This window comes from Drosophila albomicans, chromosome 2R, assembly GCF_009650485.2.
Source record: "Drosophila albomicans strain 15112-1751.03 chromosome 2R, ASM965048v2, whole genome shotgun sequence".
Taxonomy (NCBI): Eukaryota; Metazoa; Arthropoda; class Insecta; order Diptera; family Drosophilidae; genus Drosophila; species Drosophila albomicans.
Window position 1 is genome coordinate 3345523 of NC_047631.2, and position 25314 is coordinate 3370836.

Genomic DNA, 25314 nt, shown 5'->3' on the forward strand with positions numbered 1-25314 from the left:
TTCAAAAACGATTAAAATATTACAGACTTGATTTTTTTACTTCACGATTACAGAAAAAACAATAGTTTAAATTAAATTTTGCTAGGATTAAATGAAAGTTATTTTATTCACTTAATAATTTTCAAAATATGTATGGCATTCTAAGAGAATTGTATATGCTTCCGAAATGAAAATTGTGAAAGGAGAAAAAAAAACTGATTAATAATGTGTTCATTTAGATACAAAAAAAAATAATTTTGAATAATGCGCGAGAATCGATTATTAACAATTGCTATTCACATAGAATACAATAACAATGGCGCCATGTCAGCTGTGAATGGCGATAATAATCGGTGCCGTCGATAACCGATATCATGTTTTCATTAAAGGAAAATTCAACTAGAAGTGAAGATGAAAGTGCAGCATTTGTTACTTGTTTGTGCTCTTTTTGGTACGGCTTTGGCCAATGATACGCCTAAAGTGAAGATTGGAGTTAAAAAACGAGTTGAAAACTGCACGAAGAAAGCAAAGAGCGGCGACCTTATTCACGTGCACTATAAGGTAATAATCCAATAAATATGTTGCACGTCAGTTGCTGATAACAAAACACATAATTTGTTTTCAGGGTTCTTTGCAAGATGGCACTGAGTTCGACAGTAGTTATGGCCGCGGCAAGCCCTTCTCGTTTAGCTTGGGCGCCCGCCAAGTCATCAAAGGCTGGGACCAAGGACTTCTAGGAATGTGTGAAGGTGAGCGTCGAACACTGACAATTCCGCCGGAGCTTGGGTATGGAGCAAGTGGAGCGGGAGGTGGCAAGATTCCTCCAAATGCGGTGCTTGTTTTCGATGTGGAAATGGTGAAGATTGAAGCACGCGGAGCCGAAGAGTTATAAGCAATAAAACCAACTAAATGAATTTGCATTTCAAATTTGTAGGCATCAAGCCAGTCTTTCAATAATAAAAAAAAAACAATAATTCAAGTCTAAGTAACTAAACAAATGGCAAAGCACCCTTGGCACCGTCTTAAGCGGTTTGTGTCTGCATCTGCGATTGCGTTGTACCTCGTTCGTCGACCTCGTCAAAGTGACGACGCATCATTCGATGCTTTTCGAGCGCGGTGCCCTGGATGAAGCGTTCGCCGCATGTGCCACAGATGAAGGGGCACTCGCCCGTATGCTGCTGAAGATGCAGCTTTAGATCCTTGGCCTGGCGATAGCTTTTGTCGCAGTACGTGCACTTGTGGGGCTTCAGTCCGCTGTGGGTGAGCATGTGTCGTTTGAGCTTATCGGATCGGGCGAAATCCTTGCCGCAGACTGTACAATGGAATGGTTTCTCGCCGGTGTGCATGCGACGATGCGATATCATTTCCGAGTGCCGGGGAAAGGCCATTTCACATAGATCACATTTAAATGGTTTCTCGCCTGTATGGCGGCGCATGTGGGTTACTAAGGTTGCTGCGGATTGCGTCTCGCGACCACACAGCGAACACAAGAACTTCTTGATGGCCTCCTTGCGTTTGCGATCCCCGTTGATGTGCACGTCCCGTATGTGATTGTTAAGGCGTGACTTCATTTGGTAGGTGCGATCGCAGTGCGGACATTGTAGTAATTGAAGAGCAGAATCGACTTGATCCGCTACATCATTGGGTAGACGACGATCAGCGCTAGCACCGCGTTCATTGCCACCATGTTGGAGTTGCATATGTTGCTGAAGATTCTCAGGCCACATAAACTTGTAGCTGCATCTACTGCACGCGTATTTCTTTTCAGTGCTGTGGCACTGCGATTGACGATGCTGATCCATAATGCTCTGCAAAAGGATATATGCTTCAGTAAATTTGCTCGAATAAAATTGTAGAATAAGTACATTACCTTGCAGACACTTGAAAATGCAGGTCTCACACTCATGTGGCATCTTGTCAAAACGATGCATGGCACGCTGATGCTGTATCATCTCGTATTTTCGCTTGCATTGCACTTTGCACAGCTCACAGACGTAGACGATGCGCGACGTTGATTGCATCTGCATTTGCATTTGCACTTCATCCTCTGTCTCAGAGTCACCTAGCTGCAGTTCGTATCCCGATTCATTTGTTATGGAATAGTTGTGTGGCGAATCATAGTTCTGGTGCAGCGATAAAGCCAGCTTCAGCTCCAGTTGAATGTGAGCACGCAGATCGATGATGCGCTCAAAGTGCATGTTGCAGATCTTGCAGGTGATTCGTTTGGTGCCATTCGGCTTTGAAGTGGCCGCAATAAGTGTCTCCGCCAATGGAATATCCTGCTCTCGAATGCCATGTCGCTTGAGGTGCTTCACCAGATAGTCGCGTCGGTAGAACTTGCGAGTGCACCATTGACACGGTATCAGCTTCGATTGCTCTGCATGCACGCTCAGCAAATGAACTGTTAGCGACTTCTTCTTGTCAAAGACTCGTTTGCAATCGACGCACTCGAATGTTTGATTCTAAAGCAAGAGTTATATAAGAGTAAAGTATGTAATGCATTGTTTGCCAATACTCACAGCAATTCTGTGCTCCCTGATGTGCACCTTTAGATTGTGACGCCAGCGAAAGCGCAATGGACATTTGTGGCATAGGAAACGTTTTTGCGAATTCTTGCATTGCGACTCGTTGTGATGCCGCAACAACTGCAGGCTGACAAAGCGAGCATCGCAGCGACCACAGACATGCGGCGCATCCTGCCAGAGATGCGTTTGTCGCTGATGCTCGTACAGCTGATACTTCCGTTGATAGCGTTCTTGGCAAAGTTCACAACAGTATTTGGCTATTGGTATGCTACGTTGTTGCTTCGTATGCTCATCTGCATCCAGTTCAGCTTCGCTATCAGTCTCTGAGCTGTCTAGATCTATTTCATAGCCCGATTGATTCGTTATCGAATAGAAACGTTGATAAATGCCAGCAGCTAAATCTTTTCGTATGAGCGCTTTTAATTCTTGTTCAGTCATATCCTTGGCATCTGGATAGAACAGCTCGGCAAGTTCATTGGGTTCCATATTGGACCGTGTGCCAAAGTTAACAATCTCTGGATGCTGCTCCAAGTGGCGTCGCAAATGAACGATCTTATCGTATTGACTTTGGCAGATCATGCACTCAATAAGCTTATAGCCATGAGGTTTGCACACATTTACATCAATATCCTTGGCCTTTTTATTTTCTCCCAAATTGGCCGATCTCTTCGAATCCCCGTGCACCTTGAGATGTGCTTTCAGTGCTTCGTGGTGGCTGAATTTTCGTATGCAGAACGAGCAGGAATACCAATCAGTTTTCGATTTATGCACCCGCGAAGAATGCTGCTTTAGATATCTGGGACGCTTGAAGCTTTTGGGACATTCTTTGCACTCGAATATTTGTCTCTTTAATCTGCGATGTTTTTCTGTTTGCTTCCACTTTTGTATCCGCTGTTGTAGAGGCAAATCATCCAGCGAACTGAAACACATAAGGGGATTAACTTTTGTACACTCAATATGCGATTTGAAATCGTACTCTTCTTCGTCGTTATCATTATCAGCCTTATACAAATGGTCCTGTGCAATCGCTGCTTTTGTTGCAACTCCATCCTCTTCCTGTTTGACGGGATCGACCATTGTCAATGGATCGTTGGACGCTTTGGTTACATCTACATCCACATCACTGCTCAATGTGTTGTCAACATCGTTGGCATTTTGTACTGTGGTGAATTCCGGCAGTTCTGTGCAGGTGATATCGTTGTCAACATCCTCTTCTTCCGTTTCCAATTTAACCTTTAGACAATTGTTTTGTGAGAGATTCAAGTAATAACAATAAACAAGACTTGCCTCCACATGTTGTTCGGCACACAGTTCCATGGGTACCTCCTGCAGGCAGTCCACCACACTGGCTTTGTCGCTATCTTGCACATGGTTTATTAGCAGCTCGTGTGCTGCCAGCGCCTGCTTCACATAGTAATAAGCGCTTATTAGTTTCCTGGCGCAGGTGCCGCACAAACATTGTGGGAGTCGCTGGCCCAATGGATCGTCTACCTGTAAAATAACTTGTCTGCATTATGGATATGAATAGATAATTAGTTTGTAGCATATTTACCTCAATGTGCGTCAATTCAGATAAAATGTCGGAGAGCAATTTATCAGGAAATCTTTTGGTGGCCGTCGCTAACTTATAAAGTTTATCGGTGTCTCTTGCGTCGCAAGTGCGACACATGACTGGCAGCTTCATGTTGTTATGCCTTTTTTAAATTGCAATACCTTTCAGCAAACAAGAAACAATAACATTTATCAAATACAGAATATCAACAAATTTCCATCTCGTTTTTGCTTATTTTACACACAGATGTGCGTTGGTAACTGAGAAGGGAGAAACGTCAACGCAACTATCGCACTTCGATAGCTATCGATAAGTAGAATCGTAAAATCGAAAGTAATTGTGTTTATTAATTGGTTTGGCGAATAAACAAAAAAATAGTTTGTAATGAATTGTATATTGTTTATTTAAAGTCATTCAGAAGTCATTTGCACACATATTTGAATTGACTACTTCGTGTTTCTCTATATTCTGTATATTTAAAGTAAATAATATTATAAGTATACAACTGCATCTTATTTTAGAATCTTGATAAGCGATGCGTTTCACAAAAAATTTAAAACAATTTGTCAATTTGAAGAAGAAAAAGAACGGGAATCCATTCGTAAATTAAAATCGTGTCTAGTACTTCTTGATGGTTTTTCTTATTAAAGCCAAGCGTTGTTTGTGCGCCTCAGTGACAGCAGCACGTTTATATGGACGCAGCTCGTCTGTTCCAAATCCAGGTATCCACATATTATACTTCCGCTCAAAGTGCAGCTGCACATCGCGTACCTCAATCTTGTTGGACTTGCGATGCTTAGCAAAAGCACTTGTTGACTTGACGGTGTCCTCCACAAAATCGTCTATGATCTGCAGCAACAACTCTTCCACGTCTTCATCCAACTGTGTTGTGGTGTCCACTTCACGCACCAATTCGGTAAGACGCGGTTTGGTTAGCATCTAAAGATTCCACAGAATAACTGTATTAATAAGTTATCATCGGTATTGAAACCGTTTCGCTTACAGGTGTATTTTCGGCCCCAGTTGCTGGACTGTGATTTGTGCTTTTACCACTTGCACCACCGCCTCCTGCGCCACCAACTCCAGCAGCAGCCTGGCTCGTAGTTGTCGTTGTTGCTGATGTACCGTTCTGGGAGGTTGAGTTGCTGTTGTTTGTCATTGGGCTGTGCTGAGAGGGCGATGCCATTGGTGGTGAGTCGTTATGACCGCTCTTGCTATCAAAAGTGGTAAAGAAATCCGACATGTTGTTTAGAGATGTGCATGCATATATTCTTAAGACAAACAATGCGTGAGTGTTTCTTTTATAAATAGTTGAGACTAGAATCAAAGTGATGAAACCAAACTGATATGAATGTGTTATGTGTGTGTGTGTTGTGTTGGCTGTAATTGGTGGTGATTATTTGAATTAGTGTGTAATGTGGGCATAAATTGCATATTAATGATAATAGAATTTTTTTTATTGGCAAATTGCTGTGCCATGCATCCTGTTTTTGTATGCCCATATTGGCTGCTGTATCGCACAACTAACTGACTTACAGTGAACGTTTATTAATAGTTTCACTTTTTATTGAGAATGAAAACAGCAAATTTATTTATTTGTTGCAAACAACAAAACAAACTCACTTGGTTTGCGTGTTGTGAAACGCGTCATAGTGGCAAGAGTGTCGACCTAGCGATGAATAATACATTTGATATTTAACATCTTTGCAACACTCAACTAAATATACCAACTGATAAGTGCTGCAAAGATGACAACTATCGAAGCAGTCACTCATCGATAACTCGATAATCTTCTTTTACGTATTTAATTTAAAAACAAAGAAAAACGTCAATACGCCATTTGATAAAGTTATAAGCAATATTGAAAATAAAATGTCATTGGACGAGACAACAGCTAACATGCAACCAACTGAAAATACTGAAGACAACGATGGTGTTGATAATGCTGTCGATATGACGTTTACCAAGGAAGTACGCAAAGCTACAAAAGACGTCCATACTTTGACTGATGTTTTGGTTAACGCAAAATTTGCATTCGGTAATTATATACATATGTGATTATGCTTATCGTGAAATTTTTATATTTAGTCTTTGGGGCGTTGTCGAATTGCAGCTCTGTCGGACGATGAAGTTTGGTACGATGGTCTCTTGGTCTTCTACGAGTTATATAAATTCTTTGAAACACATTTGCCAGAGCGCCTGCTTCCCAAGGAACTTCATCGGACCGCTGCCTTTGAGCGTGACTTTGCATATTTCTATGGCTCCGACTGGAAGAAGACTTATGAGCCGCGTCCGGCTGTCCTAGAATATCTCTCATTGCTAGAGAGTGTCGCCGCCAAAAATGAAGTGCTCCTCTTCGCCTATGCCTTTCAAATGTACATGGCATTGATGTCTGGTGGACAATTATTGCAAAAAAAGCGTATGATTGCTCGCAAACTGTGGATCTTTCCCAAAGGCAATGTCGAGCAGGAGCAAAAACAGGCACAGGCCGATGCAGCGTTGGCAACTGATGCTGCAACTGCTGCTAATATTGAGCTTGATGATAAAGATTTGATGGCGCGTCCAATGCCCGAGCAGGTGACCATATGTCCTGTTGGATGTGAGGCCACATATTTTCCCACACGAATCCCCAAACTCAAGTCGAAGCTGCGGCGCATATTCAACGAGCTATACGGCAATCTAGACGAACAGACGCGTGCCGAGTACATTGAGGAAAGTCGCAACGTTTTCCGCCAGAACATGGAACTATTGCGCACAGTAAAGGGTGTGAATAGGGCTAATCTTAGGAAACTTGCCATTGCGGTTATCTTTGTAACCACCATATATGTGGCATTTAAATTGGCTGTCAAATAAGATGTTATTTTCATTAACCTATATTTGCAACTATTATATTTGTAGGATTCCAATTAGCATAACTATATACGATTGTTCTCTAGTTTGTATATGAAGCAAAGTCAATAAATTGCAAGTTAACTTCATAATGAAAGTCGCTATAATCCAAAAAGTTTTATTTACTTTGAATAATAAACCCTTTAAGAAAGAACTAGTCTAATTGTCTTCTTTTGATTCAGGAAGGGATTTATAGCTGTGCTATGTTTGCTAAATCTTTCATTGTTTCATATTCTTTAAAGTTTAAATTCATTATACCCGCTGTCCATCATATAGATAATTACTATTATTTTTATTATTTGATGGTAAGAGGAAATCATATTTTACAATTTTATCGATCTGATAAAAGTAACATTACTAACACTAGACTAAGCGACTCTTTTGGTTCGGGTAAGATTATATGTATAGTATCGATGTTGTTGATGAAGAATTTTCTCTTGAGCATTAGGCTCTCATTATTTATCATCCGGAAATGTCGTATGCTTACAATAGATACTCATAAATCACAGTGTATACTGCATATTATCTAAAAGTTTTAATTATATATTTATTTATTTATTTTTTTTTCAATATTTGACAATATATACCATATAAATAATACATCACATTTTGCAATTGTATAGTTTCAGAGGCAGTAGCGAAGAAGAAACTTTAGACAAAGTCGAGCAATCCCCTATGATTAAGAAAGGGATATATGGCTTCGCTGTGCTTGCGATATCTGTCATTATTGAAGAGCTTCCGCTTGAAATTTTTACCTTCCTCATCGTTGCCTAACATGGTCTCAATGCTCGCGTTATTTGTGGGCTCGAGCAGGACTGCTGACATCACCGTGGATGTGGTTGTCACAGCCCAAATGGAATCGTTCAGCAGCATTATGTGGAGTTCTCTTAGAGTGGGAATGTGGCGCGGATACTTCAGCAGCTCGAGGTTTCGTTTCAGTTCGTCGTGATAAAAGCGAATAAAATAATCGAATTTCTCAAGTTTGATATCAAAGTTGGGCGAGGATAACAGGAAGTAATATAGATCCTGGGCTGGAGTGTTAAAGTTTGATCGCTGGAAATCGATGAGGAGAGTATCGATAATCTGTCCTTGTGAATTATAGGAAAACATCACATTGTTTGTCCAACAGTCACCGTGATTCATCACATTGAACTGCTTCTCATCGTACTCCTCCGCCTTGGATATCAGTGTAAAGAGGTTATCTAGTACATTGACCTTTAAAATAAAGGATATAGTGGGATTGTGCTTTCATCTGGACATAATCTTGATTTAAACTTACCACTTTTTTGCCATAAAGTTCACTACCCTGGAATTTTTGAATCGCCTCAGCCGCTAGTCCCATAAAACTTTTATTTTGCTCACTTTCGAAGATTGGACGAGTGTTCTCATTGTGCAAAGCTTTGTCCAGACAATCAGCATACTTGCCTTTTGTTACATACCATTGAGCAGAGGCTGCATGCAATTTGGCCAACTTTGCTAACACATGTTTCGTTTCACTTTCGTTCAACCCCTTAAGGCGATCCGCATTCTTATAGCCCGCTGGTCGCAGGTTCTCAAGCAGGATGTGGTCGTCCTTTGGCGAATTCTGGAACGTATAGCTTTTGGGGCCAAAGACAACTGGCTCTCCAGCCTGCTGATAGAGTTGCTCCAGCTGTGGTATGACATCATAGTACATGGCTATCTCTTTTTTAAATGTGAGCATCAAGTCGAGTATCGCCTTTGAAGCGGCTCCAGCCGGTGGCACTTTTAGCATAAATGAAATGCTGGATTTACCACCCGATACTTTGAGGTAGTCAATATCCACCGAGAGCATGATTGAAGAGTAGTTATCACCAGCTTCTGTGGCTTTTCGCACAAGGAAACTTTGTATATCCTTATAGTCGGTTATCTCTGTTTTAAGCAGAGTCTTAAAGAAGTCGATGCTGACCCAGTCGGGGGCCTCAGGATCCACATTGATTTCAACTTGATTTGGTGATTCAGTTGCTATCGCAGCAGGAGTCAATCCTGGGAGTTCTTCACTAAAAAAGGGATTTATACGTTTGAGATGCACAATCAAGTGATCATAATCAGCTGAGCTGTAGGACTTACTAGGTTTCTAGGAGTCCTCGATTATCCAGCCAAGGTAGTATCTGTTCAATATAATGCTGGTAACGCTTGTTGGAGTACATCAGATTCTTAAAATCAGACCCAGATTCAGTGTCTGCAAAGAAGTTCTCAAAGGTGGCCGATTCAGTGGGATCCAGAAGAACCACGGGCAGCACCATATAGACTGCAGTGATGGCCCAGCTAGCGTGTTTAGATAGCTGCATATGCAGTTCCCATAACTTCGGCTTGCGTTCAGTGTATTCAAGTAATTCCAGGTGCTCAATCAGCTGGTCGTGGTAATATTTGATGAAATAGTCAAAATGCTTCAGCTTATAATCAATGTGCACAGATGTCATTATGAAATAGAGCAAATCTCCGAAAGGATGGCCATAGTGTGGATTCTGGAAATCCACAAAGAGCATTTCGGAGAGATCTCCATTTGGTGCGATCTTAAAGAGAAGATTGTTGACCCAAGAATCACCGTGGTTGATAACATTGAATTCATTGGGGTCGTGGTTGCCAATGGACTTAAACAGATCTTTAATTTTACCGAAATATGCTTCCTAATTGATAAAGGATATTAATTAAAATAATATAAAAAAAAAGAAATAATGGATCAGTTGTACTATACTTACCATCTTTTCATGGTATTTTTGACAGTCCTTGAAGTTCTTCAAATTACTAAGGAATCTTTTCTGTGTTGGTACCATCATGGCTTCTAGCATCGCCAAGGCAACTTCAATATTCTTCCCAAACATTCCATACATAAGTCGCTCCGAGATACCATAGAGGTTCTTATAATGTGCACCCGCAGCGTGATATTGTGCCATTTTCTTAAGAACTACTTTGGTCTGCTCAAAATTGAGACACTCCAAACGATTGACGTTCTTATAACCTTCTTGACCCAGATCGTACATTAACACTGTATTGGCAAGTCGAGGCTCTTCTTTTACGCTCTCCTTGAACTGATATGCTCTCGGAGCAAATCTTATGTCTAGCCCCTTTTCTTTGTACAATTCCTCCAGCTTGGGCAACAAATCTATATAGGCTTCATTCTCAACGACAAAGAAATTTGAAACGGCGAGCATTTGTTCCATTTCCGGCGATTCGTGTGGCACTTTCATCATGTACGAAACGGACTTGCTGGATTTGTCTGAAAAAAATAAATACATTACCAAAAAAGACACAATAAAGTTAGTAAGAAAGTATGCCAAAATCACAAGGAACAATCCAGACATCAAAGTAATAAAATTAATGCTACTCGTTACAATAACAATATTTGCAAGTACTAATAGTTTGCGAAATCATTTGGAATGGACTATTTGTAATGAGAGTAAATTTTTTACTAATTAAAAAATTATTTATCTGAAGCCAATGTTTGATAAATTGAATCATTAAAAAATAATTTATCTGAACCCAATATTTTTTAATTATTCAATTTATCATGCTTCTAACCTGCACAAAGTTGTTAGCGAAAAATTATTGATTATATATATACATATCTGTCTTTCCGCATTCAATCCTAGATATTTGAGACTATAACAACATTTGACACTTTAGAAAATGTAAAGCATTATCTACAGACTAGTCAAGTTTGGTAAAAATAGTAATCGTAAAGTCGGAAATTCCACACAATAATGACATACATATGATAATTGATTACGCTTGGGCTATAAAGATTAAAATTGTATGAAATCAATACAGTATTTGCGTCGAGTAATGCGTAAAATATGGTTTTTATCCATAGCGACAATAAAGTTATATGACTGATTTACGGTTTCAAGTTAAGATATATTATGTACACCATACTTGACCGTAATTTAGTTATAGATAGACTAGGGACAATTATAAAATGGTTATCTTAAGTTGAGATAAGTGACCATAACAAACGATTACGCTCAAAATTTCTTTGTCGATAAGAATGCTATATATAGAGCACATGAATTTAATTGCATTTTAAAATAAAATTCTAATTTGTGACATCATTAAAAGATTAGCTCTTCACATACCTGATAATTCAACATCAAAGCTCACTCTCAGCATTAGTGTTGCATAGTTCTCTCCGGGGTTTAAAGCGGGTTTTATGTGAAAGCTTTTGATTTTTTCAAAGCTTGGAACAGTCTCTCTGAGTATTTCCACAAAATGCGACTCTTTAATCCATGTGGGTACCAATTTAATATCAAATTCTGGAACTGGCGCGGCAGGGGCAGCGGCTGGAGAGGAATCCGGTGTAACGATCTTGCTCTGTGCTTGAGAGTCATTCGATTTAGCGGTAATGCTTCTCTTCTGCGCCTTAGGTTCTTCACTAGCCACATCATACTTGTGCTTGGACTTCGAATTAAATGCACCCATTGTACGAGATCTAGGTACGTCTTTTCAACAGGTCGAATTAATTTCAACTGAGGGAATGCGTTAAATAGTTTGTCGATATTTATACCCGAATATCAGTACTGATAGCATTTATCGCTGATAACAAAATTATTTTATCAGTTTGCCCCCGAGAGACTGATGCAACAGGTGTTTTTCGAAACTACAAACTGAAAAGTATTCTATTCACATGGTGCGCATCAGTTTAATGCAATTAAAAGCTCTCTACAGAACTAGTACATCTGCGTGGGGGGCTTTAAAATCATTCATAAATTCTTCAATTGCTGGTTGCTTGAGGGTAAGCTATATATATACTATACTTAGTATCACTTAATTTTATACAAATACTGTGAAATAGAAAATGTGACGCAGTTAAATACCCTGTATACGGTAAATTCAAAAAGGTGGCTTGACAGATTAGATTAGTCAAAATTATTACAACAAAATGAAATCTTCAACTTTGTAATGACAACGGCCTAGTTGACTTATACATTTCTTCCTTGCAGCATATTAATTTTCTTTGTAAATGGTTATTGGTAGTTAATGTGAACATGAAAATATTAAAAATTGTACAGGGCATTTTAATGTTTGCTTTAGGTCTACAACAAATTGATTAGGAACACACAATTTGAAATTAATGTTTATCAATCGTACTCGTTTACTCATAATGACTTTAACTTTGTGAATACTTCCCAAGTGGGTGACAATCACAGCCACAAGCGATAATAGCATGCAATAATTTTATTATAAGAACTAGTTTAACATTTGTAGATTGGAATGAAGCGAACTAAATTCTAATACTCTGAAAAATACCAGTTTCTAAAATCAAGAGTATTGAGCTTAAAATTTGTGTTTTAAATTCTTAAAATAAGATCAGTTAGTCCAGCTGTCGCCAACTTCTCTTCATTGCAGTCCATGATGTACATATGTATGTATTTCGTAAGCAGAGAGATTAACATACAACTGAATGAAATGCGCTAAATAAAAAATTAAGAAATAAATAGTACACAAAAAAACAATAAAACATAATGTTTTTTTTTTTTTATTTGATTATAAAAAGATTTTTGGTCGTAAAACTATTAAATTTTTTCTCTTATAAACAAGAACTTGTGTCTTACATCAAATGTAAGACCAGAAACTTGATTTTAGAACCTCTTTTCTTTCTGTGCAGCAGTAAATGTCGCTGATCAAACATATGATTCAAATAATTGTATTATTAATCAATCATTTGAATTATTTGTTCCAATAGGAGTTGAAGTTGGCAAAACGATTTAATTTCCGACTCATATAAACACACCTATATCTTTATCGGTAAAAATAATACACACTCAAGTCATTTGTGTTGTTAAATCTAATCATAAGAAAGTACTTAAAGAATTGCAGCTTTTATATTCTTAGTAGACTCTTAGGAAAATTGACAGATTAAAACAGTTTAAATTTTTGTTCTGAAATACAACAAATTTTATTAATAAGCTTTTTTATATGTATTGATATTGCTATGTATATTGTCCTTCCAGAAGTGCTCTAATCTTTACATTTATGAAATTGCTGCGTCGAGTATGATCATTATACTTTTATTCTTCTAACAGACCCCGGTTGTCTAGCCATGGTAATATTTTCTCAATATGAGTCTTATAACGGCTATTGGTGTACAACATGTTCTTGAACTGGGCACCTTCAAGTGCTTCTTCGTTGGGATCCAGTAGAACAATTGGCAGCACCATAACAGAAGCTGTAATTGCCCAGATGCCATATTTATACAGCTGCGAATGAAGTTCCTTTAAGGTAGGCATTCGCTCCGAATAGCCCAACAGGAGCAGGTGCTCAATCAGATGATCGTGATAGTATTTGATGAAAAAGTCGAATTCCTTTAATTTGAGATCAATGTGCACAGAAGTCATGATAAAGTTGAGTAAATCCGTTGAGGGGTGTCCATATTTTGGCAATTGAAAGTCAACAAAAATGACATCGACTAATTCCTTATTCGGCCCAAATTTGAAGAGCAGATTATTAATCCAACAATCACCATGATTAATCACATTGAACTCATTGGGATCATAGGTACTTAGTTTAAGGAATTTCTGACTCATTTTGGAGAAAAGATGTTCCTAAAAAGACATTTTGAATTAATTTCGAAGTTGTTCGTTTAAAGTGCAATTAAAACTATAGTCATAATTACAAATTTGTCATAGTATTTGTCGCCATCCTTAAAGTTTTTAAGATGACCTAGAAACATTTTCTTAAAAGGTCCCATTATGCCGTTCAGTATGGTGAGGGCTCTCTCCTTGCTGGAACCAAACATGGGCTGAGTAAAAACGTCTGAATAGGGCCCATGAATGACACGACAATGTGCTCCGGCTGCATGGTATTGTGCAAGCTTGCGAAGTACAAACTTGCTCTCCTCCATATTAAGGCAATCCATTCGATTGAGGTTTCTGTAGCCATCCTGGCTTAGATCATACATGAGCACCGAATTCGCCAATTTGGGCTCATATTTAAGGCTCTCTTTGAACTTGTAGGTTCGTGGAGCGAACGTGATGCTTACACCTTTGGCCTTATAAATGTCCTCGAACTTCGATATTAGTTCAGTATATGTTGCATTCTCCACAGTAAAAAAGTTGACAGTTTTTAACATTTGTTGCATTTTGGCCGATTCATGAGGCACTTTCATCATGAATGACATAGGCTTTATGGTTTTATCTAAACATAACAATTGATTTGATGTTAGGTTTAAAAGGTTAGGTTACAAATTTCCTTATATACTATCTCACCTGTTAACTTTATATCAATGATTACTCGCAACATTAAGGACGAATAGTTCTCGCCTGCACTTAATGCTGGTTTCACCAAAAAGTTCTCAATTCTGGCAAACTCGGGAACATTTTCTTTTAGAATCTCAATAAATTGGGACTTGTGTATCCAGTCGGGTACCAACTGACTATCAGAATTTTTCTGATACTGATTTTGGATCTTGTTCTTTCCATCCTTTCTGGTGCACAAATCGGAACTATTTCGAAGCTCAGTTAAATGCTGAGGCTTCGAACACTTTTGACCCATGGCCGACATCTAAAAACGTTTTCTAAAGTTGTTTAGTTGAAAAGACAATTAAATTTAATTATAAGTTCATTTAAACGCCTCTATTTATAGTGACGGATCAGTTTCCACTGAAAGCTTTGCAATTTTCATCCTTCGATGAAATTGCTATTGAACCGATTGGAATACATCGAAAGATATGGTGATAAGACGGACACAAAAATTAAGTTGTCAATATTTTAGATATGTGCGTATTTTAATATTACTTTTTGTTGTAAAAGCTCGTAGCCAATGTACAAAGTGCAATTTCAATAACAGTTTTGTGTAAATACTTACGAAATCGAGTGTCTTTTTTTTAGCTTTCATGTGAGCTTAGAATTTGAAAAAAAAATTTCGAGCTTTGACCATCATAATGGAAAACTATTAATTGACTTCATTCTCGTTCTTTTCTTAGAAATCGGACTCATTTTCTTTCGATTTAATTTGACCAAGCTTTTACCATACCAATCCGTTGTTTTAATAACCGAAATTCGTATAAATGTTCACATTCACACACAGTTTATTTTTCCATTTTCAACAAAAACAAAATATGAATTTTACAAAATGAATAAAGTCGAAATAAATTGATAGAAATGCTTTCCCTGTCATCTGATTTAAGTGAAAATATAAAGCATTGAACTTTCAAACCGTATGACTTACCACATTTTTGGTAAACGCTTTGCTCACTACTTTTGTATTACTTCTACAAATGTAGGTATAGGTCGCTCTTATCTTTATGACTAAGGGATTTTTTATATGAAATAATAGAAACGTTTTTTTTCTTTACATGCTATTTAAATTCTACAAAGTGAAAGAAATTCTTAATTTTTTTTGGTCACACCAATTAACTCTTTAATTATAAATCAATTGTTTATTTTTGACCTAAATATTTTAATATTTAATTTAAAAGTCCGCGGTTGTCCAGCCAAGTCAAAATATTTTCAATCTGTGTTATATAACGTTTATTAGAGATTTTTTTGTTGAGCACCCTCTGCACTTTTCTTCTGTTAATCTAATCTAATAGCACTACAGGTAGAGCCATATAACTGCCCAAATTCCATATTTGAATAATTTGATATGAAGTTCCCTAATGGTAGGAATTGGTTGTTCATAGTCTCAAAAACGCAGATGTTGTATGTGTTGATTATGATAATAACTTAAGAAATAATCGTAATTTTTTAGTTTATAATCGATGTCCACACACGTAATGAAAAAATGCAAAAGATCAGGAGATGGGTGACCGTATTTGGGTATCTGAAAGCGCAAATTATCTAGATCTCCATTGGCTTTAAATTTTAAAAGCAGATTATTTATCCAATTATTATTATTTATCGACATAGATTAGAATATAAAATTCTTAAGGTTCGTACTTATTCAGTATTGCAAGAGTACTTTTGAGTCCGTCGAAAACTTTAACCTGGGGAAAATATATACAATATTATATGACTTATTTTGTTTAATTTATATTGATTACCAATTTCATACATAGTCCTTGGAGTTTTTTGAAACATAACTTTTGATTTGTCTGATTCCAGTCCAAGCATACCCTGCATTAGACGGTCAGTATAAGATCTGTAGACTCTAAAATACTGGACTGGCGCTGCGGTGTATTGAGCCATTTTTCGCAAAAACAAACTTGGTCTGCTCAAATTCGAGATTTCTTAGACGATTGGCGTTCTTCTAGCCATCCTGGCTCAGATCACACATGATCACTGTATTTTCCAGCTTGTGCTACAATTTTGAACCTATTGTAAGGAGCCAAGCTTATTCCCAGCCCTTTCGCCTTGTAGAATGCCTTGAATTTTGATAGAATGAATAAATAGGCTTCATTCTCAATAATAAAGAAGTTTGATGTTTCAAGTAATGCATGCATATTATCGGAGTCAAGGGGCAGTATTATCTAAATTAAAGAAGAACATATATATTGTAATCTGCAGGGTAACTTCCTCCAATATTCCTCTGACCTGTACCACCTCAATGCGAACTCTTAACATGACGGGTGCATGTTTGTCACCATTTAAGGATTTTCTTAAATTGCGAATGATTGTGCCAACATGGATTGTTACAGCATCAGATATGAACCCACTTTTGATCGATGCTTTAAAATTACGCTTATAATTCGAACTTTGTCAATTCCTGGGGGCGTAAGTGGGCGTGGTAAAAATTTCAAACAAACTTGATGACAAAAATATTGTAGCTCTATCTCTTATAGTTTCTGAGATCTAGGTTTATATGGACAGACAGATAGAAGGATAAGGCTATATCGCTTCAGCTGTTGACGCTGATATTCTTTATAGGAACGGAGATGCCTCAATATGCCTGTTGCATACATTTCCTGCCGGGACAAAGTTATAACACCCTTCTACCCTATGGGCAGCGGATATAAAAACGTCCGTGCAAAGTTTTTGCGACTTCATTTCGTTCCGCAGTTCCCAGCACAAAACAATCGATACTCCGGATACTGGAATGTATGTATGTAGATGTCACATCAGCACTTCCACATTCGAAATAATAGATAACCTATTATTCTGGACTCATATCGACAAAATTAAGAGTAGCATCAAGAACGATAATTTAAAAAAAGAAACATATGTTATGCATTTCCTCGAGAAGAGAAATATTATAAATTAATATTGTGGAGTCCCAACACTATATGTTAAATTTAAAATAAAATAAAAATGTTGCAATAAAGTTGCAATAATATGTACTTTCGATATTTTTGCCATAGATATAAATATTTGCTTTTTAATTTTTCCGTGCAAAAATTTACGGTGAAACAGGATCCTAAAAACGGTTGTGGAACTTGCAAATTTGCAATTTGTCTAAATTTAAAGATTATGGTTGGCCATTCACAAAAAAAAAATTGGCGCGAAAGCATGTAATTTTATCTGTGAGTGTTACCTTGAAATTGTAACAAAACAAAAAAGCTTAAACATGGAATTTATTGGTTAAGGTATGTAAAAAAAATTATTAGCACTAAATATTTAGTCCATGTGATATATTGTCCAATCGTTCAATGTGTTTTTGGTATGTTTTAGGTCCCTGCTAACAAATGTATAATATTTGTGTTTCTGTGGTGTAACTTGTGAGTCTAGGCCAGTCGATGCAATTTTAAAGCTGAATTTTATTAACTAAACTGTTATTAAATACTGGATGTCATTTGTGGTTTGTCATTCAACGTTGCTTGATGTTTGGAGCGACAACAACCGCCAACAAGTTGCTGTAAAGCAGTAAAGCAGTTTGCAAAATTTCGATTAAACTGAATTAAGTGATGTTCGGCAAAACTTAGTAAAAGATAAGCTTAAGCAGTTTATCATATTGATTATCACTAATTTGTCAAAATGCAACAGAATGCTCGAATGCAAACGAAAAGCATGAGCAATGGCTTGCAACCCCGTTAGAAATTGAGTTTCTTTAGATGATGCTCAATGCGAAACGCATGTTCGTAAACGCTTGACGTATGTATACTAAGGCACGACCAAGGTTAAAGAGAAAATTTGCTTCTGAACTGGTCAATGAAACAGAAAATTCAATATCACTCTTGTTGCATGCCTTCTTGAACAATTTTTATGTAATTTTAATTGCTACATATTGTAAGTAAGGTATGCCCATCAAAACTTAAAGTACCAAATTATGGAAACCTCCGTACTTCCTCTTCGAGCTCTCGGCGAAAATGCGTTAGAAGCGCGCAATAAATTATACAAACGCGAAAAGCTTTCCCATGCAAGAAAAAGCAGCCGCCTAAATACTATGTCAGACGTGTTTAACAGAGCATTGGATTCCTCTGACCCACTGCTTTCTACTACAGATCTGAAGAAAACCGATTAAACCATTAAACCATAATAATGGCTACCGACAGAAGTTACAGCTCTTTTGGAATTTCCTGATATTGAGCTTTCAAGAACCGGGGCATGCTAAGACAAAAAAAAAGAACGGAGATGATGCAATCGAAATTTTCGGGCTGGATACCTTAGAGTTGGAGATACAATGTATACAAAGTTTCATTGTTTTATCTTCAAAAGTGGTAATAAACAAGTAGTTTTTTGTAGTCTGTAGAGAAAATAAAAATGAAGTAACTTTAATATATATTAAAATTTCATACTGTTTTTACTACAATTTGTACTCTACAATAATATAAACTAGCTTCAGTTTTGCTTTTTTTCATATTCAAATAATCCACGATTGAACGCCCATGGCAAAATTAGCTTGTAGTGCTGTATAACTCGAGGATTGCTGAACATTGTGTTACGGAACTGATTTCCTTCTTTCTCTTGATCCATTAGTGTATCCATGTTGGATTTCTCATTGGGATCGATCAGCACAAGTGGCAACAATAGAGATATAACTGGATAAGCTATAATAAAGTTTGCAGTTTTTGAAACAATTCTATTTTCCAAATATATATAATATATTAATTGTGACTTACCCCAATCTCCATGATTGAAGATCGCAATGTGTAAATCCCTTAATGTTGGCAAGTTCTTAGAGTATTGTAAGAGTTTCAAATTTTCAACTAGTTTGCTGTGGTAAAAAGATATTAAATAATCAAATTTCGAGAGTTTCAGATTAATCGAAACAGAGGAAAGTATAAAATAAATTAGATCTTGAGCTGGCGAGCAATAGCGACTCATTTGCAGATCTATAAAGTATGTTTCGGAAATCCGACCACTTTCATCGTATTGAAACATAATATTATTGCAGTAGAAGTCTCCATGGTTGAGGCATCGAAATTCATTATCGAATTTTGCAGCAAACGCCTGATACATATCAGGTGCCCTTGAAGTGTAAGATTTCTGAAAAAAAGTTATTACAAAAATTAAAAAAAATTTGTCACATTTACGAGTTGATTTTTGTTACCAATGCGGATGTCAAGTGTTCTGCCTCAAAGAGAGGAAGAGCAGCAATGAGGGAGTTGGCTTGGGTATCGCGAAACTCTTGAAATTTGTCCTCTTCACTGCAAAGATTTCGATCGTAGAGGTTCGGATATGGTCCCTTTAGCTCATAATATACTGCCGAAGCTGCATGGAACTGGGCTAATTTTTCCAGCACAATTTGGGTATGATCCAAATCTAAGCCTATTTGACGATTTGTGTTTTTAAAGCCTCGATTACGCAAATCCTCCAAAACGATTAATTCTTCTGCTTTTTGGCTATGCAGTTCATAGTACTTGGCGCCAAAACTAATTTTTTTATTGGCCTTTGCATACATTTCCTCAAAATGTGGCACATACTGGCTATATGAAAGCTTCTCCTTATCAAAAACCTTCCAGCTGGCAATCATATCCCGGGTACTCAGAGTTGTTGGCAGTAGCTTAACAATGTATGATGCAGATACTTGGCTATCATCTTCAAATTAAAATATTTTTATTATTATTGTTTTCTTCTTTTATAATAAATTTATTACTACCTTCAATATTTACAACAAACTTTACGCGCAGTACCAAAGTGGTGAAGTTTTCGCCTTTGGCGCAAGTTTCTTCAATAACAAATTGGTCAATGCTCTTAAAATTCGGAATATCTTGTTTTAGAAATTCTACAAACAAGTGCTGGTCTAACCATTCCGGAGACTCTGGTATGTTTCGTTGGTGTTCCATTGTTTGTTTGCTACCAAAAGTTTGATGTTAACTGAAAGTAATATTTCGACGCGATTGGTTTATATGCTTCGTGCTTTAGTTGCAAAAGCTTTGTTTTCATTTCACAATAATTTCAAATCGAAGGCAGTTAGAAGGTATACACACTTGGATCCCCTATAATACAATATGATCTACATAAACATATTCGTTTAACAATTTGAATTAAAAAATATTAATGATCTAAAGTCACTACCACTTTTAAAACATTAGCAATTATTAACTTAATGTGGTTTAAATACATCAAAAAGTTTATTCTTAATGATACAGTCTATATTTTTTTTAAATCCTATACTATATTATGATGTGCTTTATTCACAAACATATTATTCATCTTAATTGCATATCATACAACCATTACATACAATATAACCCATTACCACAAGAGATCACTCACAAGGTATTCGAATTTCGTGCAAGCATTTAAAGCTTTTTTCTTATCATACACCGCCGCAAACTGGCTAGCGAAGTTTATAATAGCTTTCAAAAGCTTTTTTGTGATGAACTTAATACGTATTCTCTTATAATTTTGCTGAGAGATCGTATACAAATCTAATCTTGAAACATCTGTTTGATTTGGGCAAACTTTATGTCATGTCAGCGATATACAATATATTGAATTTCAGCATAACAGGGCTAATGAAAATCTCGATAATTTTGCGCAAAATGTGCCGAAAATTGTAACAATCTGTAATCAATTTGTCATAGATATTTGACATGGGCACAATGAATTAGAAGGAGGGAATCAATTTTAAGGGATGCCCTTAAACTTACTTGTTAATATGTGTCGGTTAGGGATTCTTCTTGGCAAATGATTTACCATGGGAAGCATTTAATGAACGACACGTGGCTAGTCAAAATATAGTGCTGCAACAAGGTGATCCAATTTACAATTATGTAGTTAAACATCTAGTCAATAGATGAGTTAAATCTCTAGTCAATACTTCTCAGAAATTCACACTCAGCAGGTGGTCGAGTCAAAGTACAAATTGATGCTTATTTGACTTTGGATATAAGACACATCTAATCACAGACACGTGAACGCACTTCATAAGCAGAAGTCAAGCGATAAGCCCACCCCTATGGAATGGGGTAGCAAATAGATGTGCAATATAATACGGCATGAAGTGTCACGAATTCATCAAAACATATTGCAACACCAAAAAGACCAAAGCACCAAAACAAAAGCAACAGCAACCACATTGCAAAAGGGTCGCAACATGTTACAGTATGACGAGGGTTGTCTCAGCTTACTCTCAGGTATTTCTGTCTATTGGGCCCTTAGTGCTATGTTTTGGGTTCAAAATTAATTATGAGATCTGAAAAAAGGGGAAGCTAATCTGCGGAAACTGGGCGTTGAACGCAAATTCCTCGGTATTTAGGCAGGACTATTAGGGAATGAAGTTTGTATATATTCGAATTTGTTGTACCCTGGAAAATACGTATAAATCTATAGATATCTCGAATTAAATGCAAATATACGTGTATATACATATGCGTATTTATAAATCTGAACTAAAGAAAATTTCATAAAATGTACTAACTTCCCTTTTTTGTATACAGTAATAAAAGATAGAATAGAATTGCATCCTCGGTGGTACACTTGTTTCGAAAAAGCATCTGAGGGTTGTTGCAACAATCGTCATAGTATTCTTGTTCATTTTATTGGAACATTAGTTTGTTATTATTAATTTTACGGATTGTTAGCGAAGTCCATTTTTTTCGACTGCTTCGCTGTTACATCGGCATGTGTTGTGGATCTGCCAGCTGCAAGATTTCACACGTAAATCACGCCTAATAATGTTGTTATGCAGAGAAACAAGTTGTGGTTGCAGGATTATCAGGTGGATGTTCGTTGAATTAGTTTGATTTTGCTTAAGCAAAATAAGTTTTAATACAACATAATAGGCTCCGTTTCAACTTCAAAATAAGCGCGATTCTCCATCCAGGGAAGTAAATTCTTAATTTCTTCCGAATAATTTTTCGTCCTGAACGGATCTTCAATGTCAGTAGATTCAAAATCAGCTAGCACTATGGGTAATATTTCCATTACCACCTGGAAACCTACATAAACATGTAAATAAGATAAGTGGATTAAAAAAAAATAAAAAATTAAGATGAATAGCTTACCCTCATAGCCATAATTCAATAGATCTAGCTGCAGGTCTGTAAGCGTAGGTAAATTTCCCTTGAACTTCAGCAACTTCAAATTGATGAGGAGCTCATCGTGATAATACCTCAGGAAAGCATCAAAGTTCTCAGTTTTCTCGACAGGTACCGTCAGAAGTATCTCAAATAGATCATGTGCAGCAGATCTATAGCTGGAATTACCGAAATCAATGAAAACTACATCCTTAACTTCGCCAAAGGCATCGAAACTGCCAAGAATGTTGTTGGGCCAACAAGCTCCAATGGAAATAACATTGAAAGATCTTTTCAGATCGGGTGTGTCAATACTTCCTGGTAAATTTTTTAAATAATATTTCTGCGAAGTAAATGATAGCTCAGACCATATTTAATTTTTTTAATTCTTAGTAGGTAATACTGACCACTTTATCCTCATAGTGCTGAAGACCATTTGAGCGCAAACTTTCGCTAAACTTTCGCTGCAACAAAGTTTTACGTTGAATAATTTCTCCATCTGTTTCGTTCCCTAAATTCCGTTTTAATTGGGCCTTTAAGTGAGTAGGAGTCAATTGAAGATAACACGCAGTAGCCGCATGATAAGCAGCCAGTTTGGAAAGAATTGCTATCATTGCAGATTTTCTCAAACCTTTAGGCTGAATGATAGTCCGATAGCCTTTGGTCTGCAGATTTGCCAAATACAGGTGATTTGATCCCTTACTGCTATGATTATCAGGGCTGAAGGTTATTTGCTTGCCCACATTCTTATATAGGTTCTTGAGTGCTGGCAAGACCTCATTGTACATGTGCAGCTCTAATTTAAAGTTGTACGGCCTTGGAAACTTTGGTGTGCTAGAAATACTAGTTGTCTGCTCGTTTGATTTTACCAAGTAATTCAAAACTTGTGTGGAGTTGTCTGTTTATTGAAATGAGCGGTATCAGCTGAAGTTATAATTCTGGCTATCGACTTACTCACCAGTTAATTTAACTTGGATTTGCACACTCAGTACATTTTGTGAGAATATTTCCGATCTGCTAACGATCTTTATAATATCTTGAACTTTTGGATTACTTTCTAATATGAAACTCTGCAACTCGTGCTGATTAAGCCAGGTAGGCAGTCCTCCGATATCCTTGGACACCTGCGATACAAATGCTGGCTTGGACATGTTCGTTGGCCTTTCAATTCACTACTGACCTAATACGTGCTAGATAAACACGACAATCTAACATTCTACTATTTGTTTTTGATATGGTAAGATTACTTGCAATTTTTACTGATAATGAAAAATGCTTTGAATTCTTATCAACTGTTATGTTAACGCCAGTCAGTCATATCTTTAATCGGACTAAGAAATACCAATGTATTAATAAATATAGATTTTTAAAAAATATAGATGCTTACTAACATTAATAGATATTATATTTTCTTACACCAACTATATGATTTTTATGAAAAAAAAAACACTCTAGAATGTAAAGCCAGAATATACGAATTTAAACGTACTCAGATCTAGATTGAAAAGTAAATTGCAAAACTTGAGATAAGAACTTTTCGACCCTAAAAAAACTTCAAACAAGAATTTCTTAAAACAATAAAATTCTTCTTCTTTCCAGATTAGAAAATTCTTAAAACAAGATTTAGTTCTTCAATCATCGTTTTAAGATTAAACATGTTACAGTGTCCTCCACCGTACCCGACACCCATTTTCTATAAATATACGAGTACCACAAAAATATAACTACTTTAAAAATATACTGTAGAGTACAGACTGTGTCAGACAAAGCATGTAAGATCCTTTTCCAGTAGGCGTTATTTTGGCATTTTTTTAAATAACATCCACAATTTTTATCTGATCGAAACCAAATTAACGTGGAACCATAACCAAAAATAACAACTCTAGCTCAAAAATTATGCTTGGCGGGAGTAGGCTTGTCAAAAATATATAACAAAATTGATTTCTGTGCAAACATGAGTGTTGTCAAAAATCAAGCTGATTCGAAAATTTCAAATCATCAACAGTTGACGTTTTTTTTTTTTGCTTTCTGCGTTGCTATTACTTTTGATCGAAGAATTTCGGAAGTCGTCGGCAGTCTCAGTCGCGATATTCAAACGCGTTCGGCTTGTTGCCACTTTTGATTTTTGTCTCAGCTGCTTACGAGCAGCACCGCAAGTTGAAAAAGCAAAAGCGACAGATGCGTGAAATTCACTGTCACGTTCGTTTGCTTCATTTAATATTACTTGTAATATTACAGTAGTTTGCTGCTATACTCACACGTAGTCGGCTACAGCACCAGGTGCAGTGTGTAAGTATTTTGAATATAAACCGGCCGAGGGTTTAGCATATGCAATATATGCAAAAATTCTTTTTAAAACAATAGACTGTCGAATTTAAAAACGTACATAATAAATGGCACAAATTTGATTTAAATTTGTTAAATCTTGAAAACATTGAATCATCTTTTTTCAATTAAAACCGCGTTTATATTGGTTGAAAATAAAATAACAAATTTTGGGATTGATTTAGTGGAAAGGGGAGCCGAAAATCTTACCGCCGAAGTGGTCAAAGGTCTTGATAAATAAAATATTCATTCCATAACTTATGATAACGGTGCAAATATACTTAAACCAACTAATATTTTATCCTTTGTTTTTGAACAAAATATTGAAGTGGTCAACGAAGAGTGCACCAACAACGATTATTTACAAACAGTTGACTAATTTAAATAAACTTATTTATTAATAGGTGATATTCAAGATTGTCGTTGTGGCTGGTTCTTGACGTGATGCAATCATTGGACATACTAATGTACATACTCAATTGTAGAAATATGACAAAATACATTAGAACAACATCTAATGGTTAACGTGAATTGTTTAATTTAAAAAAATTTTAAATGGTACAACTAGATTGTCTAACCAGATGGGGATCTACTTACACGATGCTAAAAAACTTTTTGGATGCTAAAAAATATTTAAACTAAAATAATTCGAAATTTTATTCTTGATTTTAGCACGTTTTAAATGTGTGTTATTTATTTTTAGCATATAATGATGATAATGATAATTTAGTGCAGTACACAGGACTACA

The 25314-nt window shown here is 36.6% G+C and overlaps 8 protein-coding genes and 1 long non-coding RNA gene across 13 annotated transcripts; 3 read left to right on the forward strand and 6 right to left on the reverse strand.

Annotated features, from left to right (window-relative positions):
• Window positions 1–353: 353 nt before the first annotated feature.
• LOC117576507 (peptidyl-prolyl cis-trans isomerase FKBP2) lies at window positions 354–953 on the forward strand. Its single transcript, XM_034261306.2, has 2 exons — window positions 354–540; window positions 605–953. The coding sequence occupies exons 1-2, from the start codon at window positions 391–393 to the stop codon at window positions 869–871; spliced, it is 417 nt and encodes a 138-aa protein (XP_034117197.1). The 5' UTR covers window positions 354–390; the 3' UTR covers window positions 872–953.
• A 41-nt stretch (window positions 954–994) lies between these two features.
• On the reverse strand, window positions 995–4351 carry LOC117576503 (zinc finger protein 420). The gene is made up of 6 exons (XM_034261298.2): window positions 4057–4351; window positions 3792–3995; window positions 3481–3737; window positions 2499–3423; window positions 1845–2441; window positions 995–1787 (listed from the first exon to the last, which is right to left on the reverse strand). Exons 1-6 carry the CDS (start codon window positions 4186–4188, stop codon window positions 1002–1004), a joined length of 2901 nt encoding a protein of 966 aa, XP_034117189.1. The 5' UTR covers window positions 4189–4351; the 3' UTR covers window positions 995–1001.
• Window positions 4352–4461: 110 nt separating this feature from the next.
• On the reverse strand, window positions 4462–5768 carry LOC117576505 (transcription initiation factor TFIID subunit 12). Of its 4 annotated transcripts, none has more exons than XM_034261300.2 (3): window positions 5680–5768; window positions 5060–5270; window positions 4462–4995 (listed from the first exon to the last, which is right to left on the reverse strand). In XM_034261300.2, exons 1-3 carry the CDS (start codon window positions 5742–5744, stop codon window positions 4675–4677), a joined length of 597 nt encoding a protein of 198 aa, XP_034117191.1. In that variant the 5' UTR covers window positions 5745–5768; the 3' UTR covers window positions 4462–4674. The 4 variants fall into 4 exon arrangements, with proteins under 4 accessions (XP_034117191.1, XP_034117192.1, XP_034117196.1 ...); XM_034261301.2 differs by having other exon boundaries at window positions 5060–5373; window positions 5593–5707; XM_034261305.2 differs by having other exon boundaries at window positions 5060–5266; window positions 5593–5705.
• A 56-nt stretch (window positions 5769–5824) lies between these two features.
• On the forward strand, window positions 5825–7051 carry LOC117576504 (heme oxygenase 2). Its single transcript, XM_034261299.2, has 2 exons — window positions 5825–6094; window positions 6170–7051. Exons 1-2 carry the CDS (start codon window positions 5929–5931, stop codon window positions 6907–6909), a joined length of 906 nt encoding a protein of 301 aa, XP_034117190.1. The 5' UTR covers window positions 5825–5928; the 3' UTR covers window positions 6910–7051.
• Window positions 7052–7519: 468 nt separating this feature from the next.
• On the reverse strand, window positions 7520–11450 carry LOC117574968 (uncharacterized). Its single transcript, XM_034259032.2, has 5 exons — window positions 11040–11450; window positions 9666–10183; window positions 9034–9593; window positions 8225–8963; window positions 7520–8160 (listed from the first exon to the last, which is right to left on the reverse strand). The coding sequence occupies exons 1-5, from the start codon at window positions 11380–11382 to the stop codon at window positions 7597–7599; spliced, it is 2724 nt and encodes a 907-aa protein (XP_034114923.1). The 5' UTR covers window positions 11383–11450; the 3' UTR covers window positions 7520–7596.
• Window positions 11451–12834: 1384 nt separating this feature from the next.
• On the reverse strand, window positions 12835–15084 carry LOC117576831 (uncharacterized). 2 transcript variants are annotated; one of them, XM_034261905.2, is made up of 4 exons: window positions 14767–15084; window positions 14169–14463; window positions 13577–14097; window positions 12835–13505 (listed from the first exon to the last, which is right to left on the reverse strand). In XM_034261905.2, the coding sequence occupies exons 1-4, from the start codon at window positions 14794–14796 to the stop codon at window positions 12972–12974; spliced, it is 1380 nt and encodes a 459-aa protein (XP_034117796.1). In that variant the 5' UTR covers window positions 14797–15084; the 3' UTR covers window positions 12835–12971. The 2 variants fall into 2 exon arrangements, with proteins under 2 accessions (XP_034117796.1, XP_051863296.1); XM_052007336.1 differs by having other exon boundaries at window positions 14169–14476.
• A 3494-nt stretch (window positions 15085–18578) lies between these two features.
• On the reverse strand, window positions 18579–20093 carry LOC117574699 (uncharacterized). Its single transcript, XM_034258611.2, has 4 exons — window positions 19876–20093; window positions 19327–19814; window positions 18896–19262; window positions 18579–18823 (listed from the first exon to the last, which is right to left on the reverse strand). The coding sequence occupies exons 1-4, from the start codon at window positions 20060–20062 to the stop codon at window positions 18615–18617; spliced, it is 1251 nt and encodes a 416-aa protein (XP_034114502.1). The 5' UTR covers window positions 20063–20093; the 3' UTR covers window positions 18579–18614.
• Window positions 20094–21649: 1556 nt separating this feature from the next.
• On the reverse strand, window positions 21650–23551 carry LOC117574595 (uncharacterized). The gene is made up of 4 exons (XM_034258479.2): window positions 23199–23551; window positions 22648–23138; window positions 22229–22583; window positions 21650–22162 (listed from the first exon to the last, which is right to left on the reverse strand). Exons 1-4 carry the CDS (start codon window positions 23389–23391, stop codon window positions 21990–21992), a joined length of 1212 nt encoding a protein of 403 aa, XP_034114370.1. The 5' UTR covers window positions 23392–23551; the 3' UTR covers window positions 21650–21989.
• Window positions 23552–24006: 455 nt separating this feature from the next.
• LOC127565868 (uncharacterized) lies at window positions 24007–25212 on the forward strand. The gene is made up of 2 exons (XR_007955264.1): window positions 24007–24529; window positions 24970–25212. It is a non-coding gene; the product is annotated as an uncharacterized LOC127565868 (long non-coding RNA).
• The last annotated feature ends 102 nt before the right edge of the window (window positions 25213–25314 follow it).